The 20,409-nt window shown below is 42.2% G+C and overlaps 1 protein-coding gene across 22 annotated transcripts in view; it reads right to left on the bottom strand.

The window, feature by feature from the left end:
- Positions 1 to 20,409, bottom strand: part of EHBP1 (EH domain binding protein 1) — a 184,753-nt gene that overhangs the window by 50,377 nt on the left and 113,967 nt on the right. For all 22 annotated transcript variants that reach the window (XR_014944325.1, XM_015856563.3, XM_015856564.3 and 19 more), the window contains 4 exons: positions 19,111 to 19,289; positions 18,414 to 18,462; positions 11,996 to 12,910; positions 10,020 to 10,163 (listed from right to left, as the gene is read on the bottom strand). Coding sequence is in view for 21 of the 22 variants with exons in the window: in XM_015856563.3 (XP_015712049.2) it covers positions 10,020 to 10,163; positions 11,996 to 12,910; positions 18,414 to 18,462; positions 19,111 to 19,289 (1,287 nt within the window). In the remaining variant the exon portion in view is untranslated. The remainder of the gene's footprint in view (positions 1 to 10,019; positions 10,164 to 11,995; positions 12,911 to 18,413; positions 18,463 to 19,110; positions 19,290 to 20,409) is intronic.

Raw genomic sequence — 20,409 nt, 5'->3', positions numbered from 1 at the left:
TGGCCTCGGCACTAAGAAATCTTGTCAAATAGTTCAGAAAGCTTTTTTAACTGTTATTACAGGCTGCTCATAGTGCAAGCTGGTGGCAACGTTTTAATTTTGTTTCTTTTTTAAAATCTGAAATGTCAGAAAGTTACAAATGCCGGATTTTTTCAGCGCAGCTCCAAAAATAATTAAGACGCTATTGTGCTTTAAACACAGCCAAAGAAATGACGGGGGAAGCCGGCACTCCCGACTCTCGATGGTGGTGGATGGGTATTTTTTAAAGCATATAATGATGACTTCCCCAAATCCATGCTGTTAGACCTTAAGGGCCGTGGCAGCGGTACAAGGAATGCATCCGGTAACAACTTGTGCTCAGCACACTGATCTGCGCGGGTTCCGTTTGCTATTCCTTCTTGTTGCATGCACAGTGCTGCCCTGTTAGCATGAGTGCTCTGCCAGCTGAGCTGCAGCTACCCTGGGTGTCAAAGAAGGTAATTAAAAATTTGTGGAAAATGGTACATAGAGCGCTAAAAAAAAAAAAAAAAAAAAGGCATATACATTTATAGTGCATAAAGGGTCCCTAAAATACGAATTCTCATGCTCCAGTTGATAGATGAGCTGTCTAATCAACGCCTGGACGTAACTTAAGTGCTCTCATTAGTGTGAAGACCTTCGGGCTAAATAAGACTAAATCCCTTAAAAATTGCTTCTGCAATAGAAAAATCCCCCTTACAATTTTCCTCTGCCTAAATCATATCAATTAAAAAAGGAGAGAGGGAGGAGGGCGGAGGAGAGGCATTTTCACATGACTTTGTTTTAGCTGACACTCCAAAAACTATCTCCCGAATCCAATTTAAAATGTTGCAGTGAGAAAAGTTCATTAGCAACCAAAGAAACAAAAAAGCCACGCTGAGCCGGGTTTCTCTTTCACTTTAAACTCGGACCTTTAATCAGCGTGAAGGCGTTCAGCGCCCATTGAATCCTTTACTTTCGCTTTTTTTTCTCTTTTCCCCCCCAACCCCAAATATTTAATCAACAGTGCCTGCTGAGGTTTTCTATTTGGGTGCTATAATTTCTGGGACCGAGCCCTGCGAAGAAGAAGCATGCATTGCACCCACTTTGTTTGCGGCATCCCCCCCCCGAGCCCCCCGAGCCCCGCAATTTCAATTTGTCCTGACAAACCATTGGGTATTAAACGCTAAAGGCACACAGAGCACATAAAGAACTGATGGCTTGATTAGCTCTTGTGGTGCGATTGAAGGAGCTGTCTCTCTCCCCGATTCTCCATTTTGAGAAACACTTTGATCTCCATTCAAGTCAATTCATGAACATCAACTGACAAGGCTGCCTGAAACACCCCGACGGTTAGACCCAAACCCTCGGCAAACCATTTGGTTTCATTAAGGCTTCAGGAGAAGTGACCACTGACAGTCCTTTCACTGCAAAGCCAACAGGCAGGTGACTGTTGCAAGCTGGATGTGCCCGACGCTCAGCTGATGGCCCTCCACCTGCACCCAGCCACGAAGGATGACCGCTGCACCCGCTGGGGTCCTGCTCTGTGCAGGGGCCGCAGCACAGCTTTGCTGCAGTAACCTCTTCCCTCGCTTCTCCCTTTTCTGTAGGCGCCCTCTGCACAGAGCCCCACTTCAAAGGGCCGGGTGCTGCTGCGGGGCTGTCAGTGCGGGTCAGCAACACCGGAGCGGAAAGTGGCCGCGGTGCCGCGGCACAAAGAGCCTCCGCGGCCGGAATCAAACAGAGCCCAATTAAACTGATCATAACGTCCCAGTGAACACGAGGAAGCTCACCTGGTATTTCTGGACTTCTTGTGTGAATTCCCGACTCTGCTCGGTACTTGGTACCATAATTACCCTGACCAAAATACTGTGAAATTACCGCTCTGATCTACTAATGGCTGCAAAAAATCAGGCCGTTGTGGTTTGATGCCAAGGGGCTGTAGCGAGGTGGCGCAACGCTTTCTAACAGAGACGACAACTTCTAAAAACTCAAAAGGGAAAATTAACGGGATGTGGTTTATGTTGCCAAGGCCCGTTCATTAATTACCAATTTAATCACTGCTGGAGGCATGACATTACAAAAATCTGGCTGAAAGTTCTAATAGATTATGAAGACCACCTAAGAAGAGTGACCAAGAAATGTACAAAACAATTAATACTGTTTCACTGCTATCAAAGACACTCAGATTATTTTACATCAAGTGAAGCAAAAGAATTAGTAGCTTCACAGTGCCACCACTAGGAACTGTAAATACAATGGCACACAATTAGTAATGCACATGTGACTTTTCGTTCAAGGCATATATCCTTGGGAAAGCCAGAACATGATAAGGAGAACAAAAGAAACATTTTTAAATGAACTGAATAAAGATTTTAACTCTACCCTTGTGCATGCTGAGCAATAACAGAATAGGCGATGCAAAATACAGCTCGAAGTGATGGCGATATCATCCTGGGATTCACAACAGCATGTGCTGAGCATCCACGCAGAAAGCGGCCGCGGTTATGAGCGGCACTATGAAAAGAGCTTTCAAGACACGGAGGAAGATGGAGCTCACCTCACACACAACAGAGGGTCCCTGAAACTCCAAGACCTCCTTTTTGGGGGGCTAGCAGTTATAGTTGGAAAGAAAATGCTTTGAGGTTTTGAACTCGTGTTGTTCAGATATCTGAATGCTTATGCTGGGAGATTCTGTGTGAGCATGCAAGTTAGTGCTATGGCTGCAGAGCACACAGCACCTTGAAATTACACACACGGAATCAACAACTGCGCACTCGTATTTGGTGCTTAACTGGCGTAAACAGATGCGAATTATGGAAATATCACCAATAAAATCCAGCTGACAGTCTCAAGCATTTATAACTAAAACTCCAACTGAGTAACATCTGCCTCACGTTATCGGAGGTAACACTTCATTCATGAAATGCCTCCTGCTATAAAAACGACAGTGTATACTAATTCCTCTTAGCACTGCTTTTACTTGCACTAATTGATTTATTTTCCCAGCTATGTCAGGGGGGTGTCCTCAGCACTGTTTCTTGAAATATGACATCTTCATAGTCAGGAAGAGCTTAAACAGATAAACTACGAAGTCAAAAGACACAGAACCCTCCTGGAAAGTTACGGAGTATTTTCAGTTTTCACGTCACAAGCAGCGGTAGCTAAAACCCCCTCGGATTGTTTTTGCCATCAGATTATCTCAGCATTAGTGTGCCATTAACCAGAATGACAATCAGTTCAGTTGTGGTTTTAAGTAAGTGTTCAGCCACTAGATCTAACCTGCATTTAAAGAGAAGTACGTTGTTAAAACAGCTATAAAACTTGGGATGCTCACAAAATGTAAATACTATATAGCATAGCCTTATCAGCTTAAACCATATTTAACCACTTTGTAGTGGCATACGTACCAGACATATAAATGAACAATGGGGAATAAGTTACCAAAGCTTTGGGATTACCAAAATAACGTTCAATCTTTTTACCAATTAGATGGTAACTGCTTCTTTGCAATCTCAGGAAGATCTAGTGATCATATCTAAATCTGGTCACAATTATCAGCATGACAGGCTAGTCTTCTTTCAATCGATATTTTCCAATTATTATTAAAGGACCAAGGTTGCCAGCTGCAAAGCCCTACACCTCAATACATTAAGGTTAGATGTTTAATTAATAAAGACTGACTTCTCTCCTTCAAAACCAAAACAGGAATAACTTAGGTCATGTTCTTTTACATGAATTAATACTATCACCTCAATTACAGCCATCTACTTTCTAGCTAGGGAGACTGCAAACAATTCCACTGACTGTCCAGATGGCTTTCCTAAAGCAACAGAAGCGGGGAATTTGATTTCACATATACAAACAAATTACTGAATAATGCACTGGATACTCATTTTCAAAAACCCATTAAAATGTTTGGAGGAAAGAATACCTGCAGTACTAACTCGATTTGAAGACATCTTTCACATTAAAACATCCTTTTCCTTGTGTGCTCTGAACTTGCATTCCCTGTTATTTCTGCTAATGCTGACTCCAGTTTACCTTGTGGTCACACAGCAGAGGAGGACAGCGAGCGGTTTATTTGCTCAGAGTGTTGCAGGTTTTTGCAGGACATGATCAATAAATCATACTGCTTAATAAAGGGTTTTTTTCTGAGCACTTACTCAGGAAACGAATCCCTTATTTTTTACTTTATTGCAGCTGGAATATCCTGTATCTGTGCAAATGCATGCAATCAAAATTAGAGTGTACAAAACCATCTCATTTCAGGTTTTGTCAGTTTCTGAAGCTCTTCTAAAAAGTCTTCCATTTCCACCCAGCTACTATGGATGCAAAAACTGTTATCATTTTGCACTCAAATATTTATGAAAATGAAAAGTAATGGGCAAAACAGATTGACACCTGAAGTAGAAAGAGCTTATTAAACATGAATTAGATACAGCCTCAACAAGTCCTTTGAGGAAGCGAGTAACAAAAAGCAATACTCTGAGCAGAAAGAAACAATCTCGTGGCAGAGCCCTTTCCTGCTGCCCTCTGCATACAGGCAGCATCTGCATGGTTAGAGGTAGCAGCTTCGCATCTCCATATTCTACTACAAAAGCTGAATGTAGGCAACTGTAACTGCCATTCAAACTGAATAAGTATGAAATAATGGTAGTAGAGGTAAGTAAAACCACATCTTTCTCTGCAGAAAGCGGGCTAGCAACAGTTGCATGTGAGCGCAGCAGCAGTGTCAGGACTGCTCTCTGAAAACACTCCTGCAATTAGCATTCATGGGTTTTAAATACTTGTTTTACAAACGGAGTCTCTTACAATGCTATTGTAAACAAAGAATTACTATTTTCATGGGAGGCAAAAGACAGAGGAACTCCCTGCAGGTATCATTCCTGCATCCCAGAACCAATACTAGATCCTAAATACTCAGCATCTTTGGCCAAGACCATATGAAGGGCCCAGTCCTGCACCTAAATTCACTAAGAAGAAATCCTTGGCTTGTGCAAAATCACAGTAACTTCAGAAGTGATCACTGGTTTGCGTCTGCTAGACAACCACAACATCTCCCTAGAGGAGTACCATCTCACATGAATGCCATGCTATCTGGCATCCTCTGCTAGAGCTGTCTGCCTTGCAGATACCAGTTAAGAGGCTTTGACACATCATTTCAGAGATGACACAAAGAGTCTTGCTGCGGCACGACCTTTTACTGTCCCCAATCTCACCCATCTTCAGCCTAGATCTGAGCTCTACCCAGCAGTGTCCAATACTGGTTTACTTTCAATACACAGACTCATCAATAAGTTGCACCATTCTTTACTATACAATATTCAAATCTTGCTGTATAGACAGAACTATTAATTTCTTCAAGGGCTTTTCTACAGCACTCATCATTACAGTATTTAAGTGCCTTAAAAATATTAATGGCATTCTCCTCTCCCGGCACCCTGTGGTGGTGTTATTACCCTCTTCTTTGGCTGGGAACTGAAACGGAGAGACACAGCTAACAGGATCTAACACTGAGCGCATACTCTGGGAAGTCCATTACCTGCTTTTCTCAGCATTCTGAGCTTTATGCAGCCCTTTGTAAGCCTAAAGCACAGCTCCAATTGATTTCCCTGACAGACATGGAAGCTCAATACATCTGCAAATTAAACCTTCACCTCAAATGGCCATTCAAAAAAGGAAGGATGCACAATTAATGACTGCTTGGAGGAAGTGTGGTTCAGAACACTCAGCAGCACTGACCAGGAACTCTGAGGCAAAGGCAACCTTACATTTAATTCTTTCAAGCCGTGACCTCATCCTCTTGCTCCCTGCAGTCTCTGCTTCACTTGCTGTACACCTTCCTACCAAAGGAACGGAGGTCCTCTGGACAAACAGCCTGCTCCATCACCTCAATACTCTGAGCTAAATGAGACACAAATGCTTTGGGGAAAATAGTATACAATCACATAATTAAAGACTGCATCATAACGCATATACACAAAGGAGGTTAATTAAAGTTGCCTGTGAATTTCTTAACTCCTAATTCCATCCTCTGTAATCATACTGACTCCACAACCATAGCCATTTGAGTTTACAGAGTAAACAACAGCTGCAGTACATTTCCATTCTTTACATGGACCAGTCATTAAAGGTGAATAAGACAAACATTTTGCCACTGGCCTTCACAGATTTTTTGCTGATGGTGCAGCTGTGCTGAGATTCAGCCTCCACAGATCCCACTCCACATTCTGGAAGTGAGGACTCCCCACTGCAAAGACCTTTAATCCCTGCACCTCCTCAGTACAACCCATCAGTCTTGGTCCTCTCTGGCTGCCAATTCACCATGTAGGTAGCACAGTCTCATCCCAAGCAAGCACTCGCTGTTAGCAACCATCACCACAAGTTTATGCTTTAGAGCATCTGGTAGGACTGGTTATGTCCATCCCAGCACTGTGTAGGTCATCACGAGAAGAGAGGCATTAAACAGAAGTGAGTTAGCTAATAAAAATGCTCTCCTGGTTAAAAGCTAAGTGACTACAGCTGCTGTACCAGATTGGAAATGACAAAAGCATCTCTGAAAGAGTCCCTGCATGCACATCTACATCAACAAAGTAAGAAGAGAGACTGAGCTGTCTGTAGATCTACCAGAGAAATGGCATGCATAAGGGGATCAGTAAGTCTGTTAGTCTGCTCATACAGCTTTTCAGTTCATTTTTCCAGTCTCTGAAAGGCTGCATCAATTTTAAGGACATACCTATAATCCTACCAAGACATGAACATGCTTTCAAGCAATTTCTGACCAATGTAGCCTTCTCTTCGACTTAAATAACTGTCTACAGGTTTACAGACAGGCAGCCTCTATACAGGCTGGAAAGCATACATTTTGCAGATTCAAGAGTTCCTGAGAAGCACTAAGGGAGCAGATCTAACAGTGTAAAAACTTCTCTCATGCAGCAAGGAGTGAAAAAAAAAAAAAATGGGAGAAAAGGGGCTAATACGCTACAAACAGAGGAAAACAGTTGAGAACAATGGGACTAAATCAAGTGGACTAAAGATAGGATGGGAGGTTACGGGGCAGAAGGCACTGAGAGAATATGTCTAAGGCAAGAAAGATTAAAGAAAGCAGGAATTAAGAAAGAGAAAGTAAAAAGCAGAGGAAAGGCAGTTGAAATGGACAGGAGAGACAGCTGAAATAGAGAGAGGAAAGAAGGGGAAGAGAATACAGCTTGGGATACAATGAGAAATCATAGAATTACAGAATCATTTAAGATCCGTACTTGGAAGGGACCCACAAGGATCACTGACCCCAGCCCCAGGCTTCAAAGAATACCACTCAAACCCAGCCCCTACGGTTGAGAGCCACAGGCATTCACAACATCCGGAAATCGGTTCCTGCTAATCTTCATTTGGAAATCAGAAATGGAGAACTTTGCCAACTTGAATATGTTGTGTTTGAGGTACATCCCCAACACTGCAAAGTCAGCAAGAGATTTTGACTCTACGGGGCAGCCTGAAGAGACAGTCTTTCTCTTCTCTTATTTTGTGATGCTCAAAGCTGCATACAGTGCTCAAGGTGAGTCCTCAGCAATGCAGAGCAGAGCGGGACAGTATGTGATTCTGAGGAGAATGGGAGTGAGTTGACAGATATATGAGCAAATTCAACACCTTAAACTTCTGCTCCAAAAATGTCATGTTAATGCATACATACACCCTCATCTAGAACATATACTATACATGTATGTATATGTATGTGACACATATGACGTGTCACATTTATACAATATATCAGATACGAATATTATACCCATATCCATTTATAACAATCCCTTTCAGATGCATCTTTCCTAGTGAAATGCATTAAGAGAACACTGAGCTTTCTAAGTCAAGAAACCAAAAATCAGGATATATGGAATTTACATCAGCTGTACATCCTTGCACACTGGTTCTTATTCCGTATGGTCTTTGTCTGAACACTTCATACTGGTTCTCCTTGACTTGACTACAGCTAGCTGCATTCAAAACTTCCAGAAGTCATTCCCTAATAATCTTGGTTTGGAAATCAGAAATTGAGGACTCTGCCAACTTGAATATGTTGAGTTTGAGTCCCCAACACAAAGTCAGCATTTTGACTGTACAGGGCAGCCTGAAGAAACAGTCTTTCTCTTCTCTACAGGCTTCCACCTAATTTCTTTTGCAGCTTCTGTAACAAATGCAGTGAGGTCCTATGGCTAATCCAGATGCCTGAACTGCACAAGGCTGATTCATCCTGAAAGGTCTGTCCCTATCTCTCACAATTGAGCTGGCTTTCACAGCCTAGACATGGTTTTCATTTATGTCTGTGTCTGCATTGCCATCTACCTCCTTGCCATCTACCTGAGGCATCTCTCCTCTGCATGCCTGCACAGTAGCTCCATTTCTTCCCGCTCAGATTACATCAGCAGGAGGACTTTGAGCCTAAGAGAGAAAGTTCTGCTTTCCAGTATTACAATCTGCATCAGAATGGACCCTGGTCACTAGGAGAGCAACAGCAAAAGGCATTCAGTCTGCTCTGTGCCCATATAGACCACTTCTACCGACGCAAACTTCCCTGGATTTCAAGGCTCTAATGATCTGCTATTAACCCAACTTTGGTTGTTTTGAACAGACTTTTCAAGGGAATGGAACCTTTTTCCCCATAAGACATTTTGAACATGGATAAAGCAATGCTCCACCCAACCTAATTCAGAGCAGCGGTTGAATAGGTTGCTTTTTATTATTATTTTTTTTTTCTGAACCCCAAAATTACCCCGAGGCACAGAGCTGTCATGGAAAATTTCAGCTCAAACAATTGAGTACTTGCAAAGTTATAAAACTTTGAAAGTAATAAGAAAACGTTGGGCAGCTTTTACTACAGTTAATTCTGCTTAAGTAGCTGCCGACAGCATCCCTCCTCTAACATTGTTTGGTATATGAAAAACTGTTTAAATTAAACCAAGAAGGAAATAAATCCAATACGAGACTTATACTAAGCCAGACTTACTGAAGAAAACAGTCCATCATGGAATAATTGTGACACTTTTTATATATCATTATACTATCATTAGACAAGTCAGGTCCATATGCAGATGGGAGCATGTTTTGCAGAAAAAGGTAAAAAAAAGAAGTAGAGAAATATTTGCAGTTTGCAGGGGAATTATTGATGGAAACAAAATGTCCAGCATGGACCCAAGATAGCTGAGAGTGAAATAAGATGTGTAAATCATTGTCTTCATTTTCTGATTGCGAGATCCCATTTATATAAGAAGCGGAATGTGTCCCTCAGGACCGGCCTCTCAAAGATGCAAAGCAGTAAAAACTCCAGCCTTTCTCTGTATCATTATTTTTCAGTTACATTTGCATTCTTAGTTGCCAGTACAGCCTCTACTACACAATAGTTAGAATCACAAAACCCACATTGCGAAGGTTTGCATAAAAATTAATTGCCTTTCATCTCCAGAGAGTACTCATCCTTCCAGGTCACCACTGAGGCCAACGGAGGTGCAACCAGAGCTGCTTCCACACTGGAGCTCATTCCCCAGCTCCGCTTTCCCACCTCACCAGCATAATCAACTTTCATGATAAAAAGGAATTGTTCCATCAACTCTTTAACAAGACTGTCATGAGCTGCCTCATTCACTGCGGTAACACTTAGGAAGCAGCAAGCAGTTGACATCACAGACTTGGGAAACACATTTACATTAAGTGAAAAAAAGAGAAGTAATGAAAAACAGCATAAATTACTTCACTATCATTTAACAAGTAACTTTTGTTTCTCGTCCCATTAGAAGCTGCAGTGCCAATCAAAGAAGGTGCTCCCAGACCTCTGCTTCCAGTGCAGTGTCAGGCATCAGCCTGCAGGATAAACAGGCTTTGAAGGTGCACGGAGGGCGCGCGACTCACCAGAGCACCAGGACGCGGCATGGAAAAGAATGATTCTGCAAATGCATTTCCCACAAAAACATCAACGTGTACAGGAAATTTAAGCAATGTAAACTGCCACACTGGCCAAAGGTTCTTACATCATTCAGCTGCTTATTGCGGGCTGGGATGATCGTATTGGTTAGCTGCTTATTCCCTGCCTTTAAAGCTGCATCTCTTCTTGCTTGCTCAAGCAGAACTCTTGCCCGTTCTTTAAGTTCTTCCTGTCTTGACAACATTCGTTGCTTAAAAATAAAGAAATATAATTAACAGCAGGGTAGCCTCAGGGTACTTAACATTTACACAGTAGCTAGTAGCCAGGAGCCTTCCTATATAATAAAGATCAGGAGTCACAAGGATTATAGCTTCGTGAGGTGACAGAGCGCTCTACAGAAATGAAAAGTAACGATAATCAAAACGTAAAATTAAAACAAAACTCACAGGCCTTTATAATGTAAATAGATTTCTCTCCCTTCCCCTTAAAACTTAATTTCTATCAACGTTTAATGCCTCTAAACTGCAACTGTGGAAAAAAAAATAATTGGTTTCATGGAAGCTAACCATGTTAAATGTGCTATGTGTTTACTTATTTACTTTAATATGTATGTAAATACAATGCTTCGTTGGCTACTTATATGGGTATCACTCATTTCTAACTTAAACTGAACACAAAGAGGCTGGGTACAAGGGAAAACAACCTGCAACAATATCTGTTTCTACTTCATATTTAATGAAAGCCCCTCCTCCCTGCATGTGACTGATGACCCTGCAGAGCAGAAGTAATGGAAGGAGGACATCTGCACGGGCAAAATGAGCTTCCACACATCCAGACTTCCAAGTGCTGACTTCTTAGTGAAGCCCAACAGTGAAGATTCTGGGAAATCTATCCCTTTACATGGGCTGGAGTTGGAAGAGACACTGCAGGTTGTGCTCTTCCTCCACCATGTGGAAACTGAAACAGTCGAGACTAAGCAACAACGAGCAAGCTTTCAAGTTTAAGACTGAGACATCTGAGATTTCATTACGATGTACAGACACACAGGGGATGAATAACAGGGAAAAGTCTCTAGAGCCATCTTGTCCTACAACCTTGCATGTGAAAGTCTCATAACAGATCCCGTCCCTCCCTGCTGCATGACTTCGTCTTCCATGTGGGGTCACATCATTCCTTTCTCATCTGATACTCAAGGTTGAAGAAGGCAAATGTCACGAGGCTCCAGTGATTAAAGGAAAGAAATTAGCTGGCTCTGCAAGTAATATTTGGCCACTATCACCCATCTGTGGGCTGCTTCTCTTGCAATAAAACAAATCCTCGTGGTGCTTACTTGGGGAAAAATGTAAGAATGTTTGAAGCAATCTACAATGCCAAGCGACTGGCTGTATTCTTCTCTTATCACAACTAATGGCACAAAGCCAAACCAAGCTAAGACTAAAGAAAGGTCTTCTCGGGGTAAAATTGGGATTTTTGTAAACAGGGTTGATAAAATTTTTTACATATTTTTGTGATGATACTATTTACTGATAATGCTCAGTATTTGTATAATATTCAACTTTCATCCTCACAATAAATCTGCAAGGTAGGTGGGCATATACTTTTTATCTTTATAGAAAGGAAAATGATATTGTGGTTAAGAAACATGCCTGAGGCCATTCAGTGAACAGCATGATTTAGTATTCTGGAGTTTCTACCTCACCATCACAGACTACGTTCACAAGGCCGTGTGGTTTCTCAGATAAGATTTGGAAATATGTTTGGATATTTCAAGTCATTAAAAACTGACATTTTTTGAATATGGCTCAATGAACGAATAAGTCTGTTTTTTATTTATTTTTGTATTTTTTGGGAGAGTTATGCTGTAGGATGCAATATTTCAAAGAAAGGCATTGCCACTCTCAGGGGCTAGGACGAGGCCTGTAAGTTCATTTTTCATTGAATGGCTTTTTCAGCATCACAGACTTGTCAAAACACCTACTGCCCATCAATGACAGCCTGCACTACCCACCTTACCACGGAGGGACAACTCAAACAGAATCCCCGTGCTGACTCACAGGCACACAGAAAGTTGCAGTCTCTTACCTGGGCTGTCTTTGCAGCTGGATCTGCATGATTTGAAGTCATTCTGGCATCGCTGTCAGAATCAGATTCGGCTTGCCTCGGAGAAGCACATGTTTTCTTTGCAATATCCACATCCTTATTATAAAAGTATCCAAGGTTAGAAGTAGGAGATAAACTTGGCTTCATGCCATGCGGTCCAGGATCTTCTCTCATGCACTCTGGGGATCCCAAATGTCCCAGCTTTTCTTGTTCTGAGAAGCCAATGGTGTTGTCTGAACTCTGGTGTCGTTTTTTGTCGATATCTTCACAAGCAATCGTGGGAGATGCATCCTCTTTTTGATCACTGACATGTGCCAAGTCACTTAAGTCTAAAGTGTCAGCTTTCAGCAATTTCTTTTTTCCCACCATGGGCTGTGCTTGTGTAGTATCCGTACTGCTGCACTTCCCAACTTCTTCAGAGGCAGAAGTCCTTCCAGAGCTCTGCTGGGACTTCTGCGGGTCTGTGTCACTTCGAGTCCTGCGAGAGGAAGGGGAAGCTGTGCTTGGGCTTAAGTGGTCATCGGGAGTCTGATGCTCGCTTTCAGATTCCCCGACCCCACTGTCATTCACAAACACAGAGTCATCCTGAGAGGCAAAGTCTGCCAGGCCGCCATCCGGCACCTGCAGCTCAGGCTGCCGCTTCAGGTCACTCAGCTCTGCGTAGAACTTCTCCTGGTCCACAGAGCTGTTGGTGTCTGTCTCGTAGTTACCCACTTTATATGTGCTTTTACTGCTGTTCTCTTCTATTTGAACCACATTCAATTCCTGGCCACAGAAATGAGCCCGTATTTGATAGAGATAGGTCATAACGGTCAGCTTGTCGGGGATTGCCAACAGAACCATGTCAGAAGGCTCCAGCAATCGGGATATTCCTAAGCTGGCAAACCCATCGTACGCCTTTAAAAAGAGGCAAAACAGAGATTATAATACAGCACTTTCTTACGTGTTGTAACATTTCAAGTAAACAAACATGCTACAGTGTTACAGGAACAGTATGGACTGCCTCTATTACCACTTATCCCTTTGCTTTCATTGCAGTGGGCTGGTATTTACTATTTTTCATTGCACGGCTCCATCTGAACTCAGCAACCTTCCCTGATGGATTCTAGACATCTCCTGAGGTACCTTCACAGTAATGCAGATCAAGAGGATATGACTCACAAAGACATCCAAACAGCATTGCTCTCAATACTCCCAGCACGCTCCTATACCACAATAAATCTTGTTACTCAAACTATTGCCACTTTCGTTACTAAAAAGATGTTCATGAAGGTGCAGTGTAAAACTCCTCGTGTCTGCATTAGGAAAGTCTCCTATGGCACCTTCACTGGCTCTCAGTCCAGCAGCAGGAAACAAGCAAGTGGAAAAAAAATGTGAGAGTTGGAACAGGGGGAAAAAAAAGCAACAAGGGATGGCTTTTTAAGATAAGGAGCAAAGATAGAAGAAACATGACACTAATCCATCTTGGGTTTTATCACTGGTGATCAACCTTCTCCCTTCTATTGGTCATGTAATTGCTGTGATTTGTGTTGATGAAAAACAATGTATGTGCAGATAGCCCAAAAGAACACTGTCACAGATGGAGTGATGCAGGACAGAAATCGTCCAGCAAACAAATGCATTTTTAAAACTTCTGCTGTAAATTCACCATAAATTTATAAAAAAGAGTCTATTTCATTCATGCTTTACTTTCCTTTGTAGGAGCTGAAGAGTGAAAGCCTTCTGGTTTAAGAGGCCAGATCATATTCTTTCTGTTCTGAGTGGGCTTGGTGCATCAGGTTTTTCTAGTTTTGAAGAATTGAAGCCGTTTCTCAATTTACAATTAATTATTACTACATCTGCAGGCTGCAGAAGGCCTCCTGTTAGCGAAGCCCAACTCCTCCTACCCAGCAGCCTTGCAGCTCCTGCCCACCCTCTTCTGCAAGGCTCCAAAATGCCAACAGCTGCTCCATCAGCCTGTCCAACAAAAAAAAGTCCTAAATTTAAGACACAGAAGGGAACCTGTCCTTTTGCAGGGAAACAGTAATGCATACTGCTGACTTCAGCGTTGCTCTGGTTATACAAAATTTCCTTTATTTACTTAGTTTTGGAAGGCTGGAGACAAGAAAGAGGAGGGAAATTAACTGCAATTTCATATCTTTTAGGTTTTCAGAGCACTCCCTTTCATGGCAGCCAATGTTCACTGCTGATCTTTGGTGAGGAATCGCATTTATGGGATAGCTAACTAAGAGAGATGGCCATGCCATTTGTAAGAGAGGAGCTATGCTTTGATAAGAGTAGGAGCAGCAGCAAAAAACACAGATGTTGTATTTGCTGATAGGAAGCTCCAGACAGAGCAGAAGAACAGGGAAAGAATGGGTCTGTAGGTGGGCAGCCTAAGGATGGATGGACACTCACCCCCAACAGGTTGCCTTGGGAAGCAGAGCAAGATATTCATGCCAGTCTGCAGAATGGATGCAGCACCAGGGTTTGCTGCATGACTCACTAAGTGGGTCAGAGCTGACGGAGTGCCATAAATAACCTGCTGCCCCTCACTGAGGACAGTGGGAGTTGGCATTTCAGGAATGAAAGAATATAGGCTTGGGTTAGCAGTCCACAGTATCAAAAGCCCATAGATGTAATGTGACCCGAACACTTTCATACACTTGTTATTTACGTGCTAATCAAACGAAATCCCAGGCTTATTTCCCAGAGTCTGCAAAGCGTAGGAGGGGACAAGTGTTTCAGAGCTGTTAGAAAAGGCACCTGCTCAAAGTGGTGACACTGCAGCAGAAGAAGCAACCAAAAAGGACCACTCCCCTTGGTGGAGCTCCAAATCACACCTACAGGCAGCTCGGTTCTGCTGGGACACTTGGGATTAACACAAACTTCAAGACACCAGACACTTCTTTCTCATCCCTCTCCTTGCCAGTCTGGCCAATGCACATTCTCGCTCAGCTGCTTTTGAAGTGCACTACGTATCTAGATGGGCATGCAAATGCTTTACAGCCACTGGTGCTATAAATAGCAATCAGATGCTGCACGTGTCCATGGCCGTGTCTGATGGCTGCTAGGAACCCGGGAGCTTCTTGACTTTCCAGTGTGTTGACAAATGCCTAGTGTTTCTTACTGGTTGGTAACTAGTTTGAAACGTGGCATCAACAGAGCATGAGAAAGCATTTTCCAAGTCAAATTACACTTGGTTAAACAGAGGCATACCTCAGCCCTGATTTTGCAAATGTTTACACGCGTGTTTAGCCACGTCCCTGTCTGATCCTACCGAGGCCAACAAGCAACTCCCACACACACCATTTAATGTGTGCTTACCATTTTGTGGAATCAAACTGTGGATGTGATCACAAGCACCTGATATAAAACATGGCTGCCAGCTTAAAGGTGAGGAGACAACGCCACTTCTAATCCAGCACTAACCTTGTAACTCTACCTTCTTCTGTTTAAATGTATGATATAAAATGATTCCTTCCTTATGAAATGGTACATTTTGTGAAGGTGATCACTCAAGTTCAAATGCATTGAGGAATCGCGTGGAAAATGGTCAATAACTGGAAAAAAACACCATCAAAGGCACCTTGAAACTGGATGTGCCAATTGAATATTCAGAATATATATCAACATCTCCAAACAGCAATCATTCAAATGAAAGGATCTTCTTCATGATGAAGTACTACTGATGAATCTACTTCAAGATGAAGTAATTAAAAGTAGGAGTTCATTATTAGGACCGTACTCAATGTCCCACCCTTTCAGCCCCAGTAAGTCCCAGCCTTGTGCCATTCAGCAACTTGCATTTTCCAAGCACACAACATGTTACAAGCAATATGAAACATTTCTGCCCTTGAGAACCAGTGTGCCATAAGTGTAACAAACTGATTGTTGAGATTTACTAAGGGTCAAATGGAAGCAGACAAATAAAATAAAATTTAAAAGTTGGATAATGTAATTGGGAAGATTATACGGGTATAGTCAGGTACACAGGAGATTTAAGTAGAACCACAACCAGCTGAGAACCTATCACTCACTGCACAGCAATGACTTTAATTTTCTCAGAGGTAGCCCCGGTTTCTCTTTTGTTCCTGAAATCAGAAATTGCAATGAGCACAATGCACCAAAAACACAAGTTTTCTGTTGTGTGTTTTTTTTAAGAGAGATAGTTGTACATACTGGAATAGTCAGGACACTGAACCTATTTAGTGCTTCTGGATGAAGCGTTTTTAATTTCCTGCCCATGGACTGACAGCCGTCAGTTGCGATCCATCAGCAGGAGCACCCAGGCAGTTCCCAGCCACTTCCCAATTACATAACGCACTGACATCCCAGCCTGGATCAGATGTCACAGGTAAATGCCCTTCTTGATTCAGTGCTGCTGGCAGCACCACTTTGGCAAATGACTTGTGTGTATTATAAAGAAACCCCAGCGATGGGCTTTTTGGAATCAATGTGAAATTATGCACAGCAATTATACCATAGAAGTTCTTTCTTAATATTTCCTTTTTTTCTCTCTCTCTCTCTTTTATTTTTTCTTCTTAAATACAAACCAGGTCACACACTTTTGCAAGACACACTCTTACAGGTTAACACTTAATTTACGGTCACAGCCACCTCTTAGCTCCTATCCCAGGAGGGGAAAAAAAAGAGATGCTTCAGACAAAGAAAACTGTCCTATTCACCCACAGATGTTATTTTAATTGGTGAGGAGGAATCGCTGTCACACGTGCTCCATATCTGCATGGAATTTACAGGCAGCCATTGTTGGCAGCGCTGCGTTCACTCCCATCGAGGGCACGTGGGGTTATCGGGCAGAACTGTGTGAGACCAGGAAATAAATCTGCAGGAAGCAACCGAGATACTCAATGTAGCTGTCAGGCAGAGGGCTGCGGAGTGATGAAAGGAAATACTGCACAATAACAGCAATCATAGCTCCTTCAGGACTGCAACGAGATCCTGCTAGAGAGACGGGTTACGAAGTTCCCCGTTTGCCATCACAGTTTCATAAAGAAAAGATGACTGATCGCACCGCTAACGTTTTTAATTAACAATCTACTCTTTTCTTTTGTTAAAATCTAGCTTAATTAGCCTGTACAACCAATGAAACTTGAAGTACAAAACCACACAGTCACAGACAACGCTGTGATGTCCCGGGTAATCCACTCAGGTCATCACAAGACCCTGTATTACTATGGAGAGGATATCATTGGGCAAATCACTCATTAGATAAGAGCAGTTTGGGGATATTTCATTATCCATAACACTTAACCACTGTTTTACCATGTAACTTTCTGGCTAATGGGTAAGTGTTCAGACACAGTAAAACATAATTACCCTAAACACAAATGAACTTCAATAAAGCACTTTCAGAAATTCCACATATCCACAATCTAAAGTTCTTTAGTTATATTTTCTATGTAGTATAGAACATCATCCAGTTACTCAAAATATATCAAACCTTCCTCCCTGCGCATGCCAGCAAGATTAAAGCAGGACAGAAGTAAAGTCACAGCGCGGAGAAGAAGGGCACTTAAAAACAAGTATCAGACGATCTTCAGGAACCACGTTACTATCAGCGACCCACGTGAAAATGATCGTTTCTACATGTCCTTAGGGCCAAACTCAGGCATGTGAAAATCCCAAAGTTTGCAACGTATCTAAAATCAGGAATGGAAATAAAGGCCTTCTGGCGATTCCCCAGATAAGTTGCTGCGTCTTCCAGAGAAATATTTCCTATCTCTGCGCCATGGAGGTGTACGGTGTACGGTGCTACAAGCACTCTGCAAGCAGTTGGGACTGTTTGCCAAATGAAGCCCCAGCACTTCTCAACCTAAACTTTCCCTGCTGCAGAAAAGCACAGGTTCTGCACCTGCTGTCTCTCACAGCTCTACAGTCTCAAGATAGGTGTAAAATTCCAGCTTTAGAAATGCAAAATTCACCACAAATGCAACACTGACTGTGACTGATACACAGAGCCCGATTAAGAAAAATTAGATCTCATACAGCACATCTGAGAACAGTTCCATTTCTTTATTTCTTATTGGTTTTTTTTTTTTAAATTATGAGTGTGATTGAAATCAAATAGGAGAAATGCTCACAAAATGCTGCCCATCCCTTCCCTCTGCTTTTGCAGTTAATGTAGGCTGTAGAAATATTAAAGCCTAATGCCAGCCTTGCACTTGTGGTGAATGTTAAAGACCACGGCAAACTGGAGTCAATAATGCATCCGATTTGAGCCACAGGAGGCTGAATACCTTCTGTGAGCTGCAGTTCTGACCTTACAAAACAACCTCACTTTCCCAAAATTAATAAAAACCTGCAGCGAAGCCAAAATTGAAGCTACGTCTGGTTGGTTTTCTTTTTGTTGTTGTTTTTTTTGTTTGTTTGTTTGTTTTTTCTTCCTGGCAGTTCTTACCTTTTTGTTGTTCTCTTTAATATCTTGAGGATTCAGGGACTTGTAGTCACTGAGGGAGAAAATGGCACAGTGGGTTATGTACAGTATTTGATAAAAGCAGCAGTTTGAAAAACAAACCGAATCTAAAAAAATTTGACATGCAATAATATCATACAGTAACTAGCAATTTCACAGCAATTCAATCAACAAAACTAATAGCGTGGAAAATTAAAGGGATAAATAAATAAATAAACAAACAAGCCCCGATGACACGTTTCATTGCCCGGAGCTTTCCATCTCAAAAAGAAGTTAAGGCAGGGGCTGAAGGCTGGCCTTGACAACCAAATTTACCAGGAGGTAATCTCTCCTTGTCAGAGTACAAAGAGCTACGGGCTTATTTCTCTCATCTCATTTCAACACTGGCACAATTTTCATAATCATCTTGAAGTCAGTTCTTTGTGTAAGATTAGAGAGAAGAAAAAACAAATCACGTTGAGGGGAGAAACAGTTGTTTGGGCAACAAGGGGAGAAGCAGAGAGGTCGGCAAGTTGGAGCATTCCTCAGCCCGCTTTTGTAGAAAGGACTGTTTCTCTTTTAAAAAGGAAGGGGCAAAACAGATCTGTACCTGAAACGAACGGACATTTGCTTTTCCTGCAAGGTTCTATGTTGTATAATTCTATCAGAGTTAGCTTATGCAGGCAGAAAGCACGCAACTTACATGAGATCTGGTCTAAAGTGATGCAGTATTGCACAGAAAGAGAGCCCGTTTCTCCACGATGTTGTAAAATTGGTGATTTTCACTCCCCTATAGTTTTTGGTAACTTCTTTGCACCACACGAGCAGGGACTGACTCGCATTTGGCTTCCTCCCCAGGACGGGACTCGGTATTGGGCTCGGCTGGAAAAATAAAAAGAGAGAGAGAAAGAAAAAAGAGAAAAGAATTTAATGGAAGATGAGAATTAACATTAATTGGCCTAACCGGATGATCAGACTCCTTTGATGTGAGGTGATGTCCCACACAGCTGTCTGCAACTTGCAAAAGACACAAACAGCAAGTTGTTCTCCCCCGCCGCTGCCCTCAGCTCCGAAGGACGTGGGCACACGGATCGTGATGGGATCCCCAGCTATGGTGGCACGGGGTCCAATCTGCCACATCCTCCTATGCTGTGGAGTTCCATACAAGGATTTACAGCCCCAGGGCTGCAGCCACCACCACGCAGTTTCACCTCACAGATGAGTAGGTTTCAGAATAAGAAAGGAAGCTCTGACCGCACTGTATCAGAGGTGGCTTTTCACAAAGACCATCAGCTAACAGGTTAATAGTAAAGTATTCTGACACTTTGAGCAATATTCCTGTCCACACAATAGAAGAATTACAATGGAATAAAATACAAAAACCGTTTTATTTCAAGTGTTTGTCATTCACCACTGAATTCAGCAGAGAACTCAGTAATTGCAGCCGATGCTTTCAAGAAACACGGCCTCATTTCACCACAAAAATAAAGTCACTTGCAAAACTTCTCAGATGAAATTGAACAGAGTTATTTGCCTGACACAAATCCAAAGTCTGAATCAGAGAGCAAAATCTGGCCCCCTTATTTTTCCACCAGAAAAGCACATACACACAAATATGCTACTTGCACACCTTACAGCTAGAGAGTCCCCAAATTAGGGTTAAAATAGAGTGATATTTTATAAATTAGAGCAGTTCTGGTCATATTGCCTAGTTGTGAAAGACCAACGATGCCCCCACTTGACTGAAGCATGTCAGTGCTCAGCAATCAGCTGCCAGCAGCACTGATTTATGGTTTCACTGCTTCTGGGGAAGAAAATTTACAGAATCAGGAAAGCAATTTTTCATTTTCTTTGACAGTCAGCCCTGGAAAGTTGTTTTATAAACACTGCTACTCCACCACCATACAGACACACTGCCAGCTCCTTCAGAAAGAGCAAAATGAGTTCTTTGCTGTGATTTCTAATACTAGAACATACGTATACAACAACACAGTCAGAAAGT

This window comes from Coturnix japonica, chromosome 3, assembly GCF_054131305.1.
Source record: "Coturnix japonica strain WE chromosome 3, WE-NBRP24, whole genome shotgun sequence".
NCBI classification, from domain to species: Eukaryota; Metazoa; Chordata; class Aves; order Galliformes; family Phasianidae; genus Coturnix; species Coturnix japonica.
The sequence above is the reverse complement of the archived record's forward strand: the minus strand, read 5'-3'. Positions and strand labels throughout refer to the sequence as shown.